Source organism: Nanorana parkeri, unplaced genomic scaffold (assembly GCF_000935625.1).
Source record: "Nanorana parkeri isolate BGI_ZX_2015 unplaced genomic scaffold, ASM93562v1 scaffold13, whole genome shotgun sequence".
Classification (NCBI taxonomy): Eukaryota; Metazoa; Chordata; class Amphibia; order Anura; family Dicroglossidae; genus Nanorana; species Nanorana parkeri.
The window spans coordinates 3406332-3426791 of NW_017306281.1; the positions used below are offsets into that span (position 1 = coordinate 3406332).

The window sequence follows — 20460 nt, forward strand, 5'->3', positions numbered from 1 at the left end:
ATATATATATATAACAAAGGGGTTTTGTTTTTTACATTGAACAGGGGTACAGTTTTATAGTATACTGTTAAACTTTGACAGAGAGACAGACGTAATCCTAGGTCTGTTCTAGTCTGCATAGAATAGAAATAATAGTTCACTTTCCAAAGGTCTGAATCACGTTTTTTTTATCCCCGGCTGCGATTCCAGAAACACAACGCAGTTCGCTGCCAAGTGTGAAATGTCAGAAGAACTATGTTGGGTGTGTTTCCTGGAGAACTTGTGTCATTATGAGGCTGCAACTGAGGTGTTCATTGATGAAACCTCATGAACGCATGATATCATGTCTATAAACGTCTGACGAAGTTTACACAGCCACATCAAGTCATCATTATGGTTTATTATAGCCACCATTAAGTGCTTCCCCTGTTAAGTGTAAAATTAACCTGTATACACAGGGACAGGGATGAATATGACATGCGGTGACAGGGGATGAGAATGTCTACATCCATCATAGCTGCCCACACATGCTACAATCAGATTGAGTCATGAAGTTTGAATTCTACTTCCCAGAAATCTTAAGACATATGCATCTTACACATATGATCACATGCCAGTGGAAAAGGATATTTGTGATCAGTTTTGGAAACATTTTAATTAGAAACAGCAGTGTGCCTAACTGTACAATTATACAGGATTACTGTGGCCAAACTGTGTGCTCTGGTAGTCTTAAAATCTTTTAGATCCATTTATCTTTTGGCGCTGTCAGACTTGACACAATGTAAAACATCACACAACTAAAACCAGAGTAGACCGGGTGCCCCTCACTTGGTGGCACACTCTGACATCACCAGTCTAGAACACAAAGCAGCTGCTCACCTTTGCTCTAGTTGTGCTCACAAAGGGAGAGAGGAAAGACACGCTGCGGGGACTGACCTCCTGAGCGGCTGGCCTGGCACACCGACTTCCATGGCTCTCCCCTTTAATGCCCCTCCCTTTACATGGCCCATGTTATTTCCCCCGAGAGGAGGGGGCGGCACACAGGCTGGCATGACGTGAAAGGAAAAGTACACTTGAGCCACGGGCAAAGTGCAGCTTCCCCACTGGAGACCCTCCAACGTGTGTGTGTGTGTGTGTTTACAAGCGTCCCCCTCCTCCCCGCCTGTCACTTCCCTCTCCTCCAGCGTCTGGGCTGGTTATAATTAGCACTGAAGTAACGTGAAAAAGGAGTCTGGAGAGCTGGGCACTGCGGCTGCCAGGGAGACACAATCTTGTAGTTCCCCGACCCTGGAATTAGGCTACAATACAGCGTTCTCAACCTACAGAGAGTGGGAAGGAAGGAACGGATCCGGTGACAAAGGCAGAAAAAATAGAGAAGCACAATAAATCTAACAAGAGAAATGAAAAGATCCGAGCTTTAGATGAAGCGGCACATGACATGTACTGTAATGTAGTTCCCCTTCAGCTTTGACTACATGATAAAATGTAACAGACATAGAAACAAAGGTGCTTTCAGTTCATGCAGTCACAATGACAAATCAGTGTAAGTCATAAAGTCCCCCCAATCCAGCCAGCCAGTACTTACTGCCAATGAGATCCAGCTTCCTCAGCTGTACGCTTCCATAGTGGGCCCCCGGCTCCACAGCTCCCAGTCGTCTGCCTCCCCCCACACTCTCCAGCAGCAGACAGCTAGAGCCCCGAGCTGGGAGCAGCACATCTCAGTCTCCACACTTCCTGGCCATTTGCATAGTTAAGCCCTCAACTAACCACAACATTCCTGCTGTGATTTTGCAATATACTGGAATAACTCGAGCTGGCTTTGTGATTCATCTGCTTAGAATAATACGTGTGCTGCACATACAAAAACATTATTTAAATGCACACGCACTCGGTCCTGGCAAGCCGCTACTACACACTCTGTATTGTATACAAAAAAACAATTCTCTTAGTAGAAGAAGTGCCATCGTAGTAGCTGGAAATGTACTAAGCCACCTGTATAATGTAATAGCAGGCATCTCCAGACATCTGCACAAACCTGTGTTATCTTCCAGGGTATTGTGGGAGCCCCAAAACACAGGGTGGCCTTATTAGCACCACACAACAGGTCAGTGTAACAAAAAGTCTGTGTGGGTCCCCTTTGTGGAGTTCCCCCCTCTCTATTTGTCCTCCTAACCACTGTCACCACAAATGAAGTGAGGGGGAAATCACTGGAAAAGGAATTCTTACAATGGTGACACTTGTTGCAGTGACAACAGTCAAAGAAAGGATGTCCCTAAAGCTGCGTATACAGTATTAATGTTTTTACGCTCAGCTTTTTTCCTGAACGAAAAAAGAAATCTAACAGATTCCTCCAGCCATAAACAGTTTCTGCATCTGATTGGATGCAGGTACTCTTTGTCCGGCAACTTTCCACACGGCTGCTTCGATTTTTCAATCGAAGTATGACGGACAGGAGGTGGCAGACAGAGCCACCCGCTAAGCGTTTTTTGGCCGGTTCATCAACTTTGGAGAGATTTCCTGTTGTGTCATCAGGACAGGGAATGAAGTTTCCCCTTCAGATATTCTTTCACTATGTAACCCTGTCTGGTGTCACAAAGCCTTTCGCTGGAAAGCATCCTCTTAGTGCAAGTTATGTAAAGAAGAGTCACTGGCACACCTACTGTGATAAAACGTCGACCTTTAGTGACGCAAATCAAACATATCACAAAGCAAATTACGTTTTCGGACCGCAAAGGGTCCCCTCATCAGGCAAAAAATGTCATATTGAGTGAAGAACAGAACAGACATAAATACACCAGGGTAAAACAGATCACTCTCCCAACCCCGATGACGTCATGATGTCCTATTCCCGCCATAACTTGAAATAAATAACAGAATTATACAGCACAAGGAATGCATAAATATATAATTGTACGAACAGTAACATGCACTATACATCATTTCAACAAGAAGATCCAGAGTAGTAGGTAATACATCACTAACCCAAATAATAAAAAGATTAAAAAACTAACCCAAATGATAAGCCCAAAAGCACATGCAAGCCATGGCCCATCCATTCCTGTAGGTGAGCCGTATTCCAACCATCCTGTGTAATAAGGATAAACCTTGAGAATGAATGGTGCCACGGTGTGTACACTAAAAAAAACAAGCTTGCATCCTTGTCCTGTAAGGTATGCTTACTGCTTATTCAGACTATTTTAATACAGGTAGCCCTCGGTGTGCGCCGGTTCCGTTTGTGACGTTTCAAAATAGCGCCCCTTTTCGGTGGTCACATGACCGCTATTGAAACAACAGCTCCATGTAGCGTATCCTTCCTCTGCAGACCTCAGCTGCAGAAGAATACGCAGGGGAACTCTATAGAACTGCAAGTGGCTAGATTACTAACAGTACAGTGCAGAGTTTCTGGTGGCTGGATCGAGGCACAGGTGGAGGATCGGGAAGGGCCACGCAATAAAAAAAAAAAAAACTGTGGAAACCTACAGAGGGACACTTGGAGGTATGGTGGTGCACACATGGAGATGCGCTGGTGGCACAGGGATACACATGGAGATATACACAGACACATGGAGACACGCTGGAGGCACAGGGGGGATAAGCTTGGAGCTACAGAAGAGCATAGGGGTACACTTGGACATACGGAGGAGCACAGGGGTACACTTGGAGATATGGAGGAGCACAGGGGTACACTTGGACATACGGAGGAGCACAGGGGTACACTTGGACATACGGAGGAGCACAGGGGTACACTTGGACATACGGAGGAGCACAGGGGTACACTTGGACATACGGAGGAGCACAGGGGTACACTTGGACATACGGAGGAGCACAGGGGTACACTTGGACATACGGAGGAGCACAGGGGTACACTTGGACATACGGAGGAGCACAGGGGTACACTTGGAGATATGGCACACAGAAGTTCATTTGGAGATATGGAGGCACATAGAGCCAAGCTAGGGGCACAGGGATACCCTTTGAGCATTCCTAACATTCATTTCAAAGCTTTAAATCTAGTGTATTATGTCACTTATGTCATTTTTGACAGAGGCCTGGAACCTAACTCCCTGACTTTCCATTGCCTTACGTTATATACCGAGTTTCAATTTACATGGGTTTCTATTTGCAACCGCTACTTCTGGAACCTAACCCTGGCTTAAATCAAGGGCTATCTGTACTTTACTTTAGGTTTATAGCAATTCTTCAAGCAAACGTTGAGTCAGACTGGACACCTTAGAGAACCAAATAAGCAGCACCAATCCAGAAATATCACTCTACCCCCAGTAATATATAGGGAGGGATGGGACACAAGCTATGTTATTTGCAATGAAGAGCTGCTCATTCGGAGGCTGGACATGCTTGGGAATAAGCTATAAAAGGCAGCTGATGATGTAACTGAAGTGCATCATGCAGAAAATGTTTGCGTAGCAGAGGAAGCAAGTGACAGCCCTTCAAGTAAAAGAAAATGCTCCTGTGTTATAATACTGTGGGGGGAATTAATAAAAAGTGTCTGAGACAAGTTCTATCTCGACTTGTGCGGCTGCTGACAGCAACCAATCAGCTCCTCTTTCATTTTTTCCCACACAGCTCAGAATATAAAACCTAATCACCAGGTTAAGGGTTTGAGTGCCGCTACAATTCATTCATGACATTTAACTGTATGTAGGTCTCCTCCGTAACTTTAGACTTTCATAACTTCCATACACTTCTAGAAGTTTAATCGTAAATATAAAATAGGGAGTGTTTGGCTATTATTAAGAAGATCACAGAGTATTATGTTAAAATGTAACTCTTTTTTCCCCCACAGAGACATCTTTGTTGACACCTGAAAAGCTACGCGATTCACAGCTCAGAAACTGACAGTTGCCAAGTACATACACCATTCCAGCAGTATTTGGACTACAGATCATTTTCCACAGACATTTTTAGACTGGATGGTCACACACTTCTTGTTCACTGCTCATTTCCAACTGTTAATAGTTAAAGGAGAATTATGAAGATAGTGAAATACACTCATCCCCATAATCAGAGCCGGCATGTGACACTGCAGCTGTCACGCGTCAGTTCTATTGATCAGGAACTGAGCGATCACATACCGCTTTTTGCTGAGTTTCCAATCTTCTCCCTGCAGAGAGCGGTGACTGTCAGTCACCGCTCTCTGCAGGGATTCCCCCCTCCCCAGCGCTGAATGGAGGGACAGAAAGGAGAGGGGGCAGGCACAGCTGGCTCTGGCTCTAGAGAGGCAGGGTCTTTATTGGGATCTTTCCTAGCCGCAGCACAGTCCTGCGCTATCAGCATATAGCACGCAATAGCCCGCTATATGCTGAGTTTTGGGTCAGAGGAGGACATAGTAAATGTCCTCCTGTGACCTTACAGATACATATGGCCAAAAAAGGTTGGGCCATAGTTCTCTTTTAATAGATAATAGTGAGAGTATGTAAATAAACATTAAACGTCATCACATCTGTCAGAAAGGTAACACATTTAACCCCTTGCTGTCCGGGGCACTTTCTTACTATTTGCGCACACATGATAAAATATAGATTTTTGGCTAGAAAACAGCTCCAGACCCCCAAACAATGATATATTGTCTGAAAGCAGAGGCCCTGTAGAATAAAAAAAATGCTAGTTGCAATTTTTTATGTTTCACGATATTTGCGCAAATGTTTATCAAACCAATATTTTTAGGATAAAATAAACTAAATTAAAATCTAGTGCACAGAAACAGAATATAATGCCCAATTTTTGGTAAAATATGGAAGATGGGGTCATGCCGGTTATTTAGATACCAAACATGTCAAAATTGCGTTCGCCCGTGAAGCCGCAAAAAACTTCAATACCCAAAATTTCCCATAGGGAACACTTGAAATGCTTGAACCGCTCATCGGTTTAGTGCTAACAGTGATTGACAGCGCTAGAATTATTGCTCTCACTCCGACGTTCGCGGCGATATTTACCATGTATAGCGCAATTGTCGTTTTCGCACGTAGGCGCACCGACGTGTGTATGTGTGTACATGTGGGGGGGCAGGGGACTTTAAAATATTTTTTTCGCATAATTTTTTTTCCTTATATGTTACATACATTTTTAAACAGTTCTTTTTTTACACTAACCTTACTGCTATCACATAGGGGGGCTAATAAGCCCCCTATGTAATAGCAGATAGGGTGTAACAGGTCCTCTTTATGGAGACATCTGGGATCTATCAGACCCCTAATATCACCTAGGGACCACTAAGAAACTGAGGAAGAAGAGATCTGCTTCCTCAGCTTCTTCTCCTGGCTCTAAGAGCCGGAGAATGTAAATAGTGACACCAGAAGTGATGTAATACACATCACTTCTGGGTCCAGTGATCAGAGGAGAGATCAGCGGCTGGAGGCCACTGAATCTGCTGCTGCAGCCATGTTCTTGTTTTAACCACTTCTGCAGGCCGACGTATATATACATATTGCGGCCCAGAAGTGGTTAACCATTACTACAATAAAAGATTTCCCTATACCAATATGTATGTGACAACGATATATTCTATATATAAAAACACTACTAGATTTCCTATATAACACGACCTCAGAACACATCATGCAAAAAGCTTTGCTTTTGCTCTAAAAACACATTCAAGGGAACCCATGGGCTCACCGTACCTTGTAAGATGTTCCTAGATCAACAAAACAGACACCAGGGATCTCCAAAACCACAGAGCTCTTCTCTCAACCTCACTGAATCATCTTGTCTTCCAGTTGGCTAGTGAGGCCACTTATAGGAAAGCTGGTAGCTGAGAGGAACTCACGGGTTGATAAAGCTGTGTGTTTGATGTCTGCCTAATAAAATGCCAGGGTTTTGGGAATCCCCAAGTGCTCCAATGATAAATGAAGCCCATAAAAGGTGGCTGCTTTCTAGATTTGGGGTCCACTTACAAGGAAGCCAGGGTTCACAGGACAACTATAAGGTATCTGTACATATAAAGGTTCCCAATCTCCAATACTTGCTGTCTCAACAGATTTGGGTAAAACAAACTGGGACAATATGGTTTTAGGACAAAAACAATATACCACTTGTGGAGAAGAAAAACATGTTGCTAGGAAATCTCTATGGCTCATGGTCAGTTGAGTGGTAGGCCTGGCACTAAAGTGCACAGTCTATGCCAGTGGTATGCAAACTCCATCCCTCAGCTATGGTGAAATTACAAATCCCATCATGCATCTGGGTGTCATGCACGTGGCTGTCAGTGCCTTGCAATGCCTAATGGGATTTGTAGTTGCACCACAGCTGGAGGGCCGGAGTCTACCAACTCCTGGTCTACAGTGTGCATGTAGGATATGTGTGCACAGAAAACAAATATTTACTCTAAGCCAGCCTTCCATTTAATATACATGACTATCTTAACTCCTAAATGGCTAGACTATACTAGAGAAGGTAGAGTGAATGTAAATCAATACCAAGCAAACTCCTGAGGGCAGTGATTTACTCGCAGATCATTCTGACCTTGGCATATTACTTCATCTAATCTTATTTCTAAAAGCCAGTGCACAGAACACCTTATAACCTGTGGAGAGAGGAAATTCATTTTATTATCTTCAGGGAATGACAAAAGTACCAATGTTTTTTTTGTTTGTGTCCTCAAAATTTTTTTCTATCAAATCTTTAGGCCTTGTTCACACCAAATGCAGACCAGATCCGGTCAGGTTTCTGCACACGCAGTGCAGTGGGTTGTGCCGCGTTTTAGACGCGTCTTGGATGCGTTTTTGATGCGTTTAGGGCCGGTTTTGGTTAAAAAAAAGTTTAACATGGGCTTTCAGGCACTTGCATGCGTTTTTGATGCGTTTTTGCGTTTTAGATGCGTTCCAGACCAGATCCAGAGCAGGTAAAATAGGGCTTGCCGCATTTTTTTCATCCGGTCTGGATCTGGTCTGGATCCGCACGCTGCGATCCATAGGAATACATTGGACGCAGTTTTGATCCGGTCTGCACCTGCTCTGGTCCGGATCTGCTCCGCGCTTGGTGTGAACAAGCCCTTATGATCAGTTTCTTGTAAGGACTACTAAACACCAAGGCCTCACAGTTTGAAATGTCTGAGACTAGAACTCCCTGTACTGTGCACATTAACTAACCAGATTCCCTTTCATTCTACTAGCGTACACCAAAAAAACAAATGAAAACTTAGTAGCTGCAAAGGGCAATATATCACCAATGACAAGACCTGTTACTCTAAGGTGTCTATTTTTCTATTTTTAAACAATTTGTATAGCCATTCATACTGCAAATCTCTGAATGTTCATCCTGTGCAAATAGAGGCAAAAACAAATGTTCTACAGTTGGCCAGACACTGTTCTATTTTTTCCTCTCTCTCTTTCTCCTCCAGCAATGCTTACGAATAGGGATGCACCGATACCAAGTAGCATACTCAGTACAAGTACAGATACTTTTCCAGCTCCAAGACTAGACTAGAGAAACATTCTAAAGTTAGGAGGCAGCTGTCATTTATAAGGAGCACACGGGGCGCCTGGGATTTGTACATCTCTGTTTTAATGTATGATTTTGTTTTTATAAATATAAAGGGATGCACAGATACCAGTTTTGCGGGTAAAAGTACTGATACTTGCCCAAGTACTTACAAGTACTGATACATTTTTGTTTTATTGTCATGTGACAGTTTTTCTAAAACAATACAGACTAATGATTTCAGGACAGTGGTGGAGCGCCAGAGCTAGATCCCAGCTGCAACCGCTGCAACCCTGATAGTTCCCATGAAAATGCCAAGTATCGGCACTGGTATCTGAACTGGTATTGGCGCATCCCTGCTTAGGAGTGTTGTTCGAGGAATCCCCGCTGTCCCTACCCCAACAGAGCCAGTAGCTCATTGGCTTCCAGCTCTGTTCGCTGGAAGATTTTTCGACCAGCTGCTTCAATCAGCAGATCGAGGGATGTCACCCGAAAGGGTGCCGACCCACCCACTGTGCGAATTTCGCATAATGTATGCCCAGCCTTAGTATGCTCAGATGAATAAGAAATGGGTATTTATTTTTTTATGCTCCTCAGCTCCATCTAGTGGCCATAATGCAGTATTTTTCGAATGTTACATTTGTCCTGAAATAAAAACAAATGTCTACTTCGAACGTTCATTTTTGCCTTTATTGCACAGAATGAATGTTTACAGAGAATGGCTCTGCAAATTGTTTATAAATAGACCCCTTAGGGACAGTTAAACACAAAATGTATCTAGTATTCTAACCTCAACCTGTAGAGTAGCTGTCCACCAAAATTACCCATTCAGATTTCATGTTATCAAAGATTGTCTAAAGCAATATTTTTTTGTTGTGTCAAGTTTTTACTACATTCTATGTTTCTACTGGGAAGATTCAGCCTCGCTGTTGTCCTGGTGACCATTGTCTCTGTGATGGAAACTATGACTATTGTAAATCAGATGTAATGAAAGTCATGGAAACTAAAATTTTGAGTTGGTACATCAGATGAAATAGATGGAACATCTTTAAACAGGGACACTTGTTCTGACAACTGTCTAAGAGGGTATTTCCATCACTTTGGATATAGTTCCTTTTTTTCCCTGTTGGGTCTACAGGACAGTGAGGGAAAATGTCCCCAATGGGACACAGATGACAAAAGAAAACTGACAGAGGTTTTATCTCACAGAACTTGTGTCTTGTGACTAACTATGTAACACTCTGAAATGGAAAAAGTGACATGTTCTTAGAACTCAATCAATAACACTTTATTGATAACATTTTGAAGAAAAGGTGAAAGCTTATGGTTAGCACAAACCTGGGAAAGCGAAACTGAACATGACAACAAAATATAAGTGCAGAGGTTAGCAGTAAAAACCACATTTTGATATCTGGAGATTCAGAGGTACAAGCAATAAAATGTATATGCAAGTCAGACATTTCTTGTGAAAGTCCTCCTCTGTGCACCAAGGGATTCACATTTGGTAACACTGTACTTAGATACTGCTTGCATTTTCTGTTACAGAGAAATATTCCACCAATATGGTGTGCTTTAAAGTGTATGTTACCCCATAAATTAGGATTTGATATATGTGTTTTTTGTATATAGCTCTTTTTAAACCTAACCTCTAGGCCTCATTCACACGAGAAATAGCCGGCACGTACAGCTCCGTGCACAGCCGTATCAGGCAGCTCCCGGGAAGGACAGGTGCTGCGTGTGATTAGTACGCAGCCTCTGTCCTTCTCTATGGGACTACGCGGTCGTATGCCGCCCTACGCTCACTCGAAGTGCAGGTCTGTACGGGTGCGGGTGTCCCAGCTCGGACGCAGACAGGCCACACTCGCACGGACGGGCAGGGCTGGTGAGCCTAGGGCGGCATATAGCCGCGTACTCCCATAGAGAAGGAAAGGGTCTGCGTACTAACCACACACACCACCTTTCCCGGGAGCTGCCCTAACGGCCGTGCACGCAGCATGGAGCTGTACATGCCGGCTGTTTCTCGTGTGAATGAGGCCCTAATATTTGTATTTATTCTTTGGGAGAAAATACCTGATGATGCTGCCACTTCCCCCTGGATGCTGTTTCAAATTGGCAAGCACGGAAGCAGATCTATGCTGGCATGGTCAGATTGTGTTCCTGCAACCAATGCTATTTTTACAGGATGCATTGCAACCACATGGCATGTCATTATCTAGTTTGGTCAGTTTTGTGGCCCCCAGCACAGCCCTGATGTTGCTGACTGACAGCAGTTCCAAGCTGGATCCTCACTGTCAAAACTGCAGCTGCTTCTGGACACATTCCCCCGTTGTTTGTGACATAAGCCTACCCACCCACTGTATGACATAAGCTCCCACCCACTGTGTGTGGAGTAAGCCACAGAAAGGGAATGTACTGCTGTAAGTGTGTGAAAAAGCCCACCGCCCTACTAAACAAATCCAAAAATAGTTGCCAGCATACCAAAACATATTCTGTCAATTCTTCTTTATTGACAAAAGAAAGGTATGTCACAATGTGTAGCGACATTTCGGAACCATTTTGGTCCCTTCTTCAGGCCAGAGTAGTCCCCTACTAGACAGATGCACCCCAGTCTATGATCAAGGGTGACATGATGAGGCTGTGAGGTCATGTGACCACCAAATAAAAGTAGAACACGGGTAAAATAAAAATTATTTTTAGGAAAGTAAACACATTTGGTCCATACAGTACTATTTTCTTTTTTACAATGGCTGGTAATTGGAATAGGTTTACAAATACTTTAAGGCATGCTGAAAAGTGTGGATCAGTTTGTGCCTACTGGTGAAGTCATCAAAATCTGATCATTCATGTGGAAACCTTGCCATCTTCTTATGGGGACCCATTATGATCACCTTTTGATCCTTCTACACAGAAGCGCGAAGGATTGGGACCAGTGGCGTAACAATCGCCATAGCGAACCAGGCGGCCGCTATGGGGCCTGGCCAGGGCATCCCTCTGATGCTGTGCGGGCCGCCAAGGCATATCAGTGCGCTGGCTGTCACTTGTGGCTGTGAGGCAGAACGCGCCGCTGTTAGATCACTGACAACCTGTCAGTGATGTCTGCAGCGGCGCGTTCTGCCTCCCAGCCGCTGCTGAGCTGTGTCAGTGACAGCCAGCAGCTTCTGCAGAAGACGCTGGATCTGCTTGCAGTGGAGGAGGCGGAGTCTGGCCCGGCAACGTAAGAGGAGGCGGGGCCCATTGATGGAGTAGATGACAGTGCCCGACGATCAAAGAGGAGGGGCCCGGGGGCGGAAGAGGCGGGGCCTGGCGACCACGGAGGCGGACCGCGCTGACAGGTAAGAGGTTTGCAGCCCACCTGAGACCCTCCAGAGCCCGCCATAGAGAGTCTATGGTGGGCTCTGAAGGATCACTCTCAGGTGGGCTGTTTGGTATATCAGGTGGGCTCTGCAAGGGGCATAACTAAAAATCCCAGGGACCCATACAAAAGTTTGCTATGGGGCCCCGTGATTTCTAGTTACGCCCCTGATTGGGACCCTCTTGTAGGGAGACTTTTTAACAAGCTTTAATGAGCCATTGATGGGTATGTGTATCCAACAAAGCATGCTTACACTTGTGCACATAAAAAACAATCAAAGTGTGAAATTAAGTCCGCCTTCACAGCTTAACCTGTATGTGGATTTTATTCTATTACTTCCCTTTTTATTAACTCAAATGAAATACAGTTTCTGGCAAAGGTTTTGCAATCAGAACAATTCCGTTATCTTTTATTCAAATCTATGAGTGTGGCAATGCTTACAGAGTGTGCATACAGAATATTCTGACACATTTCAAGGGCAATGAACTTTGTTTTACCAGAGAAAGCCATAAGATCATCATAGATAGTTCCATTGTACTATGTGTATGGAAATAATAGCTGCACAATAATGTAGTAGGGCCAAAAAGCAGTATTTGTCGTTTTAGGCAAAAGAAAAACTCATTATCCCAATCAGCTGTATAATTATGAATGAAGAATTCACATACACCTCAGATTTAGCTAAAGAGGGCTATTGTACTTTGCACAAAGAATTAACCTCATGCTGATGTTGTTTGAAGTGCTTGCTGGACTAAGTGCAACCAGAATATTACATTGACTCACACATGGAGTCACCAGTTGTACTTTAATACATTTCAGCCACGGATGAAATTGGTAATTTGAAGTCTTTGTCCAGAAAAACAAAACAGCACTGGTGGGAAGGGTGTTTCATTATTACATGGAGGAGTTCAAACTGATGGGAGGATTTCAGATTTTCTACAAACCCACTTTAAAAGATGATTACTTTCGAAAAGACACAGGGGGGGAATTGATCAAAATTGGAGCAGACAGCATCTGAAGGAGTTGTCTATATTAAATCAGCTTCTCTCTTTCATTTTCAAAGCTTAACTGAACAAACTGAAGAGAAGCTGATCGGTTACTACTGGCAACTACTCCTGATTCTGTCTATTTACCTGATTCTTTCCTCGGCGTCTGTAATTCCTTCGTACAAGACTTTTGTAGTTGTCATTCTTTTTGGTTAGGTAGTAGAAAAGAACACAATCAGCCACAGTCTGTGAAACACAGAGAATATCAGCAGATGTTAGTACATTCGTGTCAACACTGAACCATATTTCATGTACTGCAAAAAATGTATTAGTCCATATACTTTAGTTCAGCTGTTTCAAGCTTTATTTTATTTACACTTTGATATATGCTGTGTCCATATAGTCCAGGGATAGACAACATCAGTAGGCCAGCAGTAATGAAACTCCAAATTTCACCATGCGTCTATCACTGGATGTCATGCCTCTGGCTGCCAGGGTCTTGCAACGCCTTTTGGGACTTGTATAGTAGTTCCAAAACGGCGGGAGTGCCAAAAGGTTGTGTACACATTTCACCTCAAAAACCTGCATTTTATAAACTGAAAATGTGGGATGAACCAATACTGGTTTTTCGGTATTCGCCGTTACCGAGTACCGATACTGGTACTTCCAGTATCATGGAGTCGGCTTCCCAGGCAATCAGGAAGCCGGGCAGGTTGTCATTACCTGCTGCCTGGCTTCTTGATTGCCCAGGAAGCTGACTCCATGCTGTTTGGCCGGCTCGATGCTGATTGACTGTTAAGCCGGCTTCCCAGCCAATCTGCATTGAGCCGGCCAAACAGATCTCATAATATGGTGACACAACCTCCACCCTGCAGACACCCCATTCTCCTCACACCCATACCTATCCTCAAGAGCAGTCATTACTGTACCACAGATGTGCAGACACTGCTCACCAAACCGCTTTACCTCTCCCAGATTTGCCCACGTCTCAGTCTTGTGAGATGTACAAACGCCGCCTGACTCCAATGCGTGTACACCGCCCGCACCGCTTGCGTGATCGGCCCTTAGCCAGCTACTGCGCATGCGCAGCCTGCCGAGTGCTCTCACTCAGAAATCCTCTAACAGGATTATTATACCGTTGATCACACAGGCAGTGCGGACGCTGTACACACACTGGAGTCAGGCGGCATTTGTACATCTCGTGAGACTGAGACATAGGCAGATCCAGGAGAGGTAAAGCGGCTTGGAGAGCGGTGTCTGCCCGGCTGGCCGTGGGACATCTGTGTACGGTAATGACTGCTCCTGAAGATGGATATGGGTGTGATGCGAGGGGAATGAGGTGTCTGCAGGATGGAGTTTGTGTCACCATATTACCAGATCTGTTTGGCCGGCTCGATGCTGATTGGCCGGGAAGCCGGCTTCCCAGCCAATCAGCATCGAGCCGGCCAAAAAGAATGGAGCTGGCTTCCGGGCTCCATGGTCCCCCGCGGCAGTGCCGCTCAGAGGAAATATCGCTCTAACCGGAAGTCCCCATATCAGGGAAGGTATCATTGGAGCATTTGGGCGAATATGAGTACTCGCCCAAATACTTGATATCGGTGCATCCCTACTGAAAATGTTGGTGGGGAGTATTTTAGAAACATCAGACATACCCTTTACTAATACACAACAATACTGACAAATATATTTTGAGTTAATGCAAAATATAGAACTGTAGAGTCACAAAATAAGACTTACAAAAATGCATAACTAGAGATTACCCGGAAAAAAAACCAAAAAACGATCTCAAATGAACAAGCAGAGCCAAACATATAGGCGTATTAAGTCATATGTAAATATGGACTTTCAGAACAGTTGACTTTGACCATGCCATTTCTCATGACTTCACCCCTCCCTGTGTAAGTGCTGTTGCCTATCACATTACAGGACCAACAAGGTGGCTTGGGTGAACGCACAAATCTAAATATTTACAGATAAATTAGAGAAATGACTTCTGCTACATACAGTATATCTCTGGATCTGCTGAAACAAACATGGTACTCCCTCTTCCACCATGGTAATACCACATTATGAATTAGCTATTTCCCAGTAGTAATATTTGCCATTGGGCAGATCAGAATCTTTCCAGTGGCCAACATTAGATTTTATAAACGCATCTGATTTTAAACTAATCAGGGAGGGGTCTAGCAAATACAGTTTATATGGCTTTACTACTATAACATAATCAGATTGATTTATTATATTAAAAAGGAGAAAATAACATGAACAACACTGCAGTTGCATGTATAAACTAATCAGCTTTCATTCACCTGAAAAATAAAATAAAATCTGCTGGTCGCCATGGACACCAAATCCAATTTTAAACACTTATTTATTCGCTAAGTTTCCTGTGTCGGACCTAATGTGACAGAACATCCAAGAGAAGGCTGCAAGAATAGCGAATAAACTAATAGAATTGATCAGTTCAAATAATCTTTGGCTTAAAAGCTACCAATCAACACTAAAAAAAGATTGATTTACTTAAATAAATTTAACTGGATTTACAATCAGCATTCCTTGTTCCATTGCAGTGAAAACTGTTGTTTATAGACTAATAAAATAAAATCCAAGCCTTGAAAAGAAGATTCTTTCTTGGAAAGATCATGATATTGTACAACCATTTTGTTATGTGTATGGCAAGATTGAACTACCCACAGACAGACAATGCGCATATCTTCTGTGGTCAATGCTTCAAATTATCCTTTCCTATACTTAAAGTGACACTAAACTCAAGAGTTAAATCTTAAAAACGTACACTATTAATAAAAATGTATCTTATTTGTGCATCACTCAGCTGTAGATCCTCAAATCATCTCTGAATTGGTGCTGACACAGACAGAGACCATGGGGAACAAAAGTAGCGCCCCTCCAGAAGGAAGGAAAGTGTCAGCACCAATTCAGAGATGATTTGGAGGATCTACAGCCGAGTGATACACAAATAAGCTACAACTTTTATAATAGTTAAGGTGCAAAAATGCATTTTTAAGATTTAACTCTTAAGTTTAGCATCACTTTAAAAATGCATTCAAGTACCTTCACTATTAACAAAAATGTATCTTATTTTTGTATCACTCAGCTGTAGATCCTCAGTAGCCACCACTCCAAGCTCGCTCCCTTGATAGACTACAATCTCACATTCAGTTTACTCATTTGTATTGAGATTTTAATCTATCACAGGAGTGAGCTTGGAGCGGTGGTTACTTTACAAACACACAGGAACCATGGGGAACAAAAGTAGCCACCGTCCAGACGGAAGGACAGTGTCAGCACCAATTCAGCGCTGATTTGAGGATCTACAGCTGAGTGATACACAAATAAGATACATTTTTGTTAATAGTAAAAGTACTTAAATAAATTTTTAAGATTTAACCTCTGAGTTTAGTGTCACTTTAATAAAAAAGAAGAATATAGGAAGTAAAACTAAATTTTGGTTTCCCCCTTAGTTTCTGCTGGATATAGAGATTTCGCTTTCAAAATAATATTTAATATAATAATAAAGTTCATTATTATAGGGAGGAGTGATAAATAATGGTATTGTACTTAAGAAAAACCTTGAAACTAAAAGAAATAAAGAATAGGTTTGGGTTTTGGACTTATAGAAAATGGCTGCCAAAGGGTTCAATAGTAATGGAAGTGGTGAGTGTCTCAGAGTTTGGCTTAACTTTTCTCCTCAGCCCAGAGTTTGGCTTAACTTTTCTCCTGGACTCCGTACACAGGCTTGGCGGGAATCTTCAAGTAACGTATGAACGGGAGTTATGTCATGAGGACCTGGCCAATCAAGTGGAGGAAGACTCAGAACCTGGAAGAAGACCTGAACGAATATGGAAGCACTGGCGAGGGAGGTGAGGGAGGTGAGTGTGGACATCAGGGCTGGAGGAGATCATTTTGATGGGCAAGACTGCCATAATGTGCTAATGTGCTAATATGCTGTTATAGTATGGCTAAAAGCTCCAGGGGGGGCCCTTCTTTTCAGGTTTACGTCCCCTTTAAACAGACTGAAAACAACACATGCAACAAAAACGCTCCTCAGACAACTATAAAAAATGAATATTAGTACCTTTCTCTCCAAGAATGAAGCAATGAACACAAAGTTCTTTGGTTGCTGGATGAATCTGTAATGAGAGAAACATAACAGCTTAGACTAAACACCTTATTGAACTCCCAATTCCCATCACACCGCATGTGTCACATCAATAATACACAAAGACAAGTTCCTTCCATCACTCCTGTCCCAGCACCAACACCTTGCCCCCACGCTGTGCATTAATGCTGTCAATGTGCAAGCAGAGCTCAGATATGCCTTAGACAAAAATAAGAAGTTTGTCCTGAGGAAGTGTGAGGCTTAAACTGCTGAACTTGTTTCATGGCTTTCTGATCCAGTTGCTAAATTAATTATTATTATGAGTCAACAATCTAGAAATGCTGATCAGGATTTGTGACTTCATTCTGCCTTTCTGATCTGCATGCTTATTCTGAACCTAGAGAAGGCCAGGCAACAAGATCATATCCAGTGTTTGGGATACAAAACAAAATTTTAACTATTTACGGGAAATATTTAACAAGCCAAGTATTGTTTTTAAACCAGTTTTCCAAAATATGCCGAAAAGGGAATGTAGTGTGCAGTTATTGTGGGTAGACTGTTTCGGGTTAGATCATTCGATAATAATATTACATGCTGGCAATTAGGTGGTATTATTATAATAAGAACCATTACAACTGAAGCTGAACTATGTATAATAAGATAATTTAGATATATTCGTCAATAGCCAAAAAAGATATAAATGTACTTTGTGTGCTCCAAATGCCTTTGCAAACCCAAATATTAGGCTAGGTTCACACCAGCTGCAGTGCGTTCCGCTCCGATTCTGGCCAGAACGCACGGCATCGCATTGCGTCGGCTCACTTTTTTGCGGGTCAGGAGGGGGCGTGGTGGGCCATTGAAGTGAATGGCACCGTAGCCATGTCCTCCGGCCGCAAAGCGATCGTCCGAACGGGATCACAAGGCACAAGGCACCGGTCCAGTCCGGTGCGGTCAAAATAGTGCTTGCAGCATTTTTATTGCACCGGACCGCAGGCCCCCGCAAAAAGTTAGCTTGCCCGCAATACGATGCAGTGCGTTCTGCCCAGAATCGGGCCGGAATGCACTGCATCTGGTGTGAACCTAGCCTTACTTTGTCGCAGTGACATAATCATTGTCCTGTACAAAACCTGTGCAGAGAGCAGAGCTGTGGAAGGGACCCAGCAGCTCCACCCATTACAGGCTGCTTGCAGAAAACTACAGGAGGGGGCAGATACAAGACCAATCACACCGCACAAGGAGAGAGAGCATCAGTGAGCGGTCTTTATTACAGGAAGCTCCTGCACAAAGGCAACATTTTACCCTGAATTACTGCACAGATCTGTAAGAAATACACAAAGCACACCAAGATTCAAGTAAGACTACACATGGCTCTTGTAATTAGGAATTATTTGCTTATCCTGGAGTTCAGCTTCATTATATTATAAGCACCATTACTCCCCCATTGTAAAACCTGATGCCCAGCTGTTAGAAATCCTATTGCTTATTAGCTGCATCTTCTTGTATATCTTTGTATGGCTATAGAAATAAACTATTTGGATATACATAACATCTGATTTATCTGTAGTATTATTGTTCATAACAACCAGATCTCTTACTTCTTTCTCAGAGAATTTAATTAAAAAAACCTACTAATTGCTTTGGATAGCAGTACCACTTCAGCTCTAGTTTTCACAAATCAGCCCTATGTGCGTTTCAAAGATGACAGCAATCGTCTACTTAAATTATAACATTTTGCACTGATGTTAGTGCAGAACGGAGAGTGGCGAGACTGGTACAGACAACAGAAAGGCAACAGTGCAGTGTCAGATTCCTCGCATCACCTTTCAACATCTCGTGGAGTCACGAGGCAGCCCAACAAAGTCATCTCGTGGCCCAACGAAGTACTGATGGGGTGGTCATAATAATCTGGCCTCTCAGTGTGTGTACAATAACATGGTAGTAGAAACTCAAGCTGATGAAGGTCCTGCTCAGAAGAGCTCGCAAGCTAAGAGGAAAAAAGTAGGAAACAAAAGGTGCAGGGGACTAATAAGGTACTATACAAGACTCAAATCACAAAACAGTTTGAAGCAGTGTGTTTTTAGAGCCTGTATAGAGGCTAGGAGGTTACGCTGAGCATCTTTATTATTGGGTGCAATGCTGAGTGTTCCTAACATGAAAATAACAGGCAGTAGTGTGCCGCTAAATGGGTAGGGAGTTGTTAAATGCTTCCTGTTAGATGCACCTCTTCATCTTAGGACTCATTCACACTTGCACTTCTGTGGTTCACTTTTTTAAATGCAGATGAAGTTATCTGGTAAGTATAAACAACTTTTAATTACTTCCCGATCACTTGTTTCTACATTTAGATGTTCTTTAAGTGATATTAAGGTCAAAAGGTCTTAAGCTATTTTAAATACTGATTAAATCTCTTACAATGGATTCTGCTCCTTGATGTTTATAAGTTATAGCTTTCTGCAGAATCAGCTGGTCCCCTGAGTACTGGCTCTGATATCCTGTTTTAGGGTGAGTCCTTTTCCTTGCAGGATCCTATGGAGTCACCCTTGTGTGTACTAGTAAGCTGTGGGTGTTTCCACAAACACACAGGAACAGCAAGGCCAGACACCCCCAGTTCTCTACTTCCCACTTCTCCAAGTCAGTAGATGGACAGCTGCTGAAGACTGTACTGTCCCTTATGATCTTGTACTGGACAGACAATGCAGGGAAGGAGAGCTGAGAGAGTTGGAGCTGTTTAGAAACATGATGACTAAGTGCTTGGGCAAAAATGTAAACTAATACATACTTTGCTGGGCAATATACTGTATATTTGATCTGAATTCATTATTGAAAAAATGTTTGAGAGTTTAATACTACTTTAAAGCCACATTTACATGTGTTTAGCCATGTTCAGAGTTTCTAATCGGATCTTGGATGCACAGAATTCTATTTTCTCTAAACTGAATGCAGGTAAATACAAAGTCTAAATGGCACAAATGAAAATCAATGACATTTACATGTATTTAGAAATGTGCTCTAAATTCCTTTTAACATAGGTTTGGCATTGCCTGTCTGAATAAGGACCAACTGTACACCCTCTGTATCCATTTCATCATGTTAGATATAATCGTATTAGATGTATCTGAACTTGTGCCTGAAATCTGTATGTAATTTAAAACTTTAACAAAGGATAATTGATTATAAATGAGATGGTAGGTCAAAGAAAACCCCAAGACAGATCAGTTGGGCAATATGTGCCACCGATGTGCCTAGGGTTAATAGACATGCAGAACATCTACAGGCTGTCTTCATCTTCTTGTTGTTATGTCTGGTGCTTCACTGCAGACATATTAAGATACGTTAAGTCATCCCTTATTAAAACACTTTTCACGGTGGCTGTGGTTGATGAGAAAAAGAAGCTTAAAATTGCCAGCAAAGAACCTGTCTAGGTGACTTTAATTTTTAGTCTGTTTATTTTTGCAATGTGATTAATTGTACACTGGACAGAGCTCTTCTACACCACTGAGCTGCAGTATCATTAGTTAGGATATTTTACTTGGTTAAACAGCATTCAGTGCTGGCCCTGATCAACACAGGCAATTATTTAAGTATGACAT

At 42.8% G+C, this 20460-nt stretch overlaps 1 protein-coding gene across 1 annotated transcript in view; it reads right to left on the bottom strand.

Moving 5' to 3' along the window:
* Positions 1–20460, bottom strand: part of NCOR2 (nuclear receptor corepressor 2) — a 432386-nt gene that overhangs the window by 153781 nt on the left and 258145 nt on the right. Inside the window, exons 13-14 of the mRNA XM_018557336.1 lie at positions 16847–16901; positions 12898–12996 (exon numbers count right to left, since the gene is read on the bottom strand). Of these exons, the coding sequence (XP_018412838.1) occupies positions 12898–12996; positions 16847–16901 (154 nt within the window). The remainder of the gene's footprint in view (positions 1–12897; positions 12997–16846; positions 16902–20460) is intronic.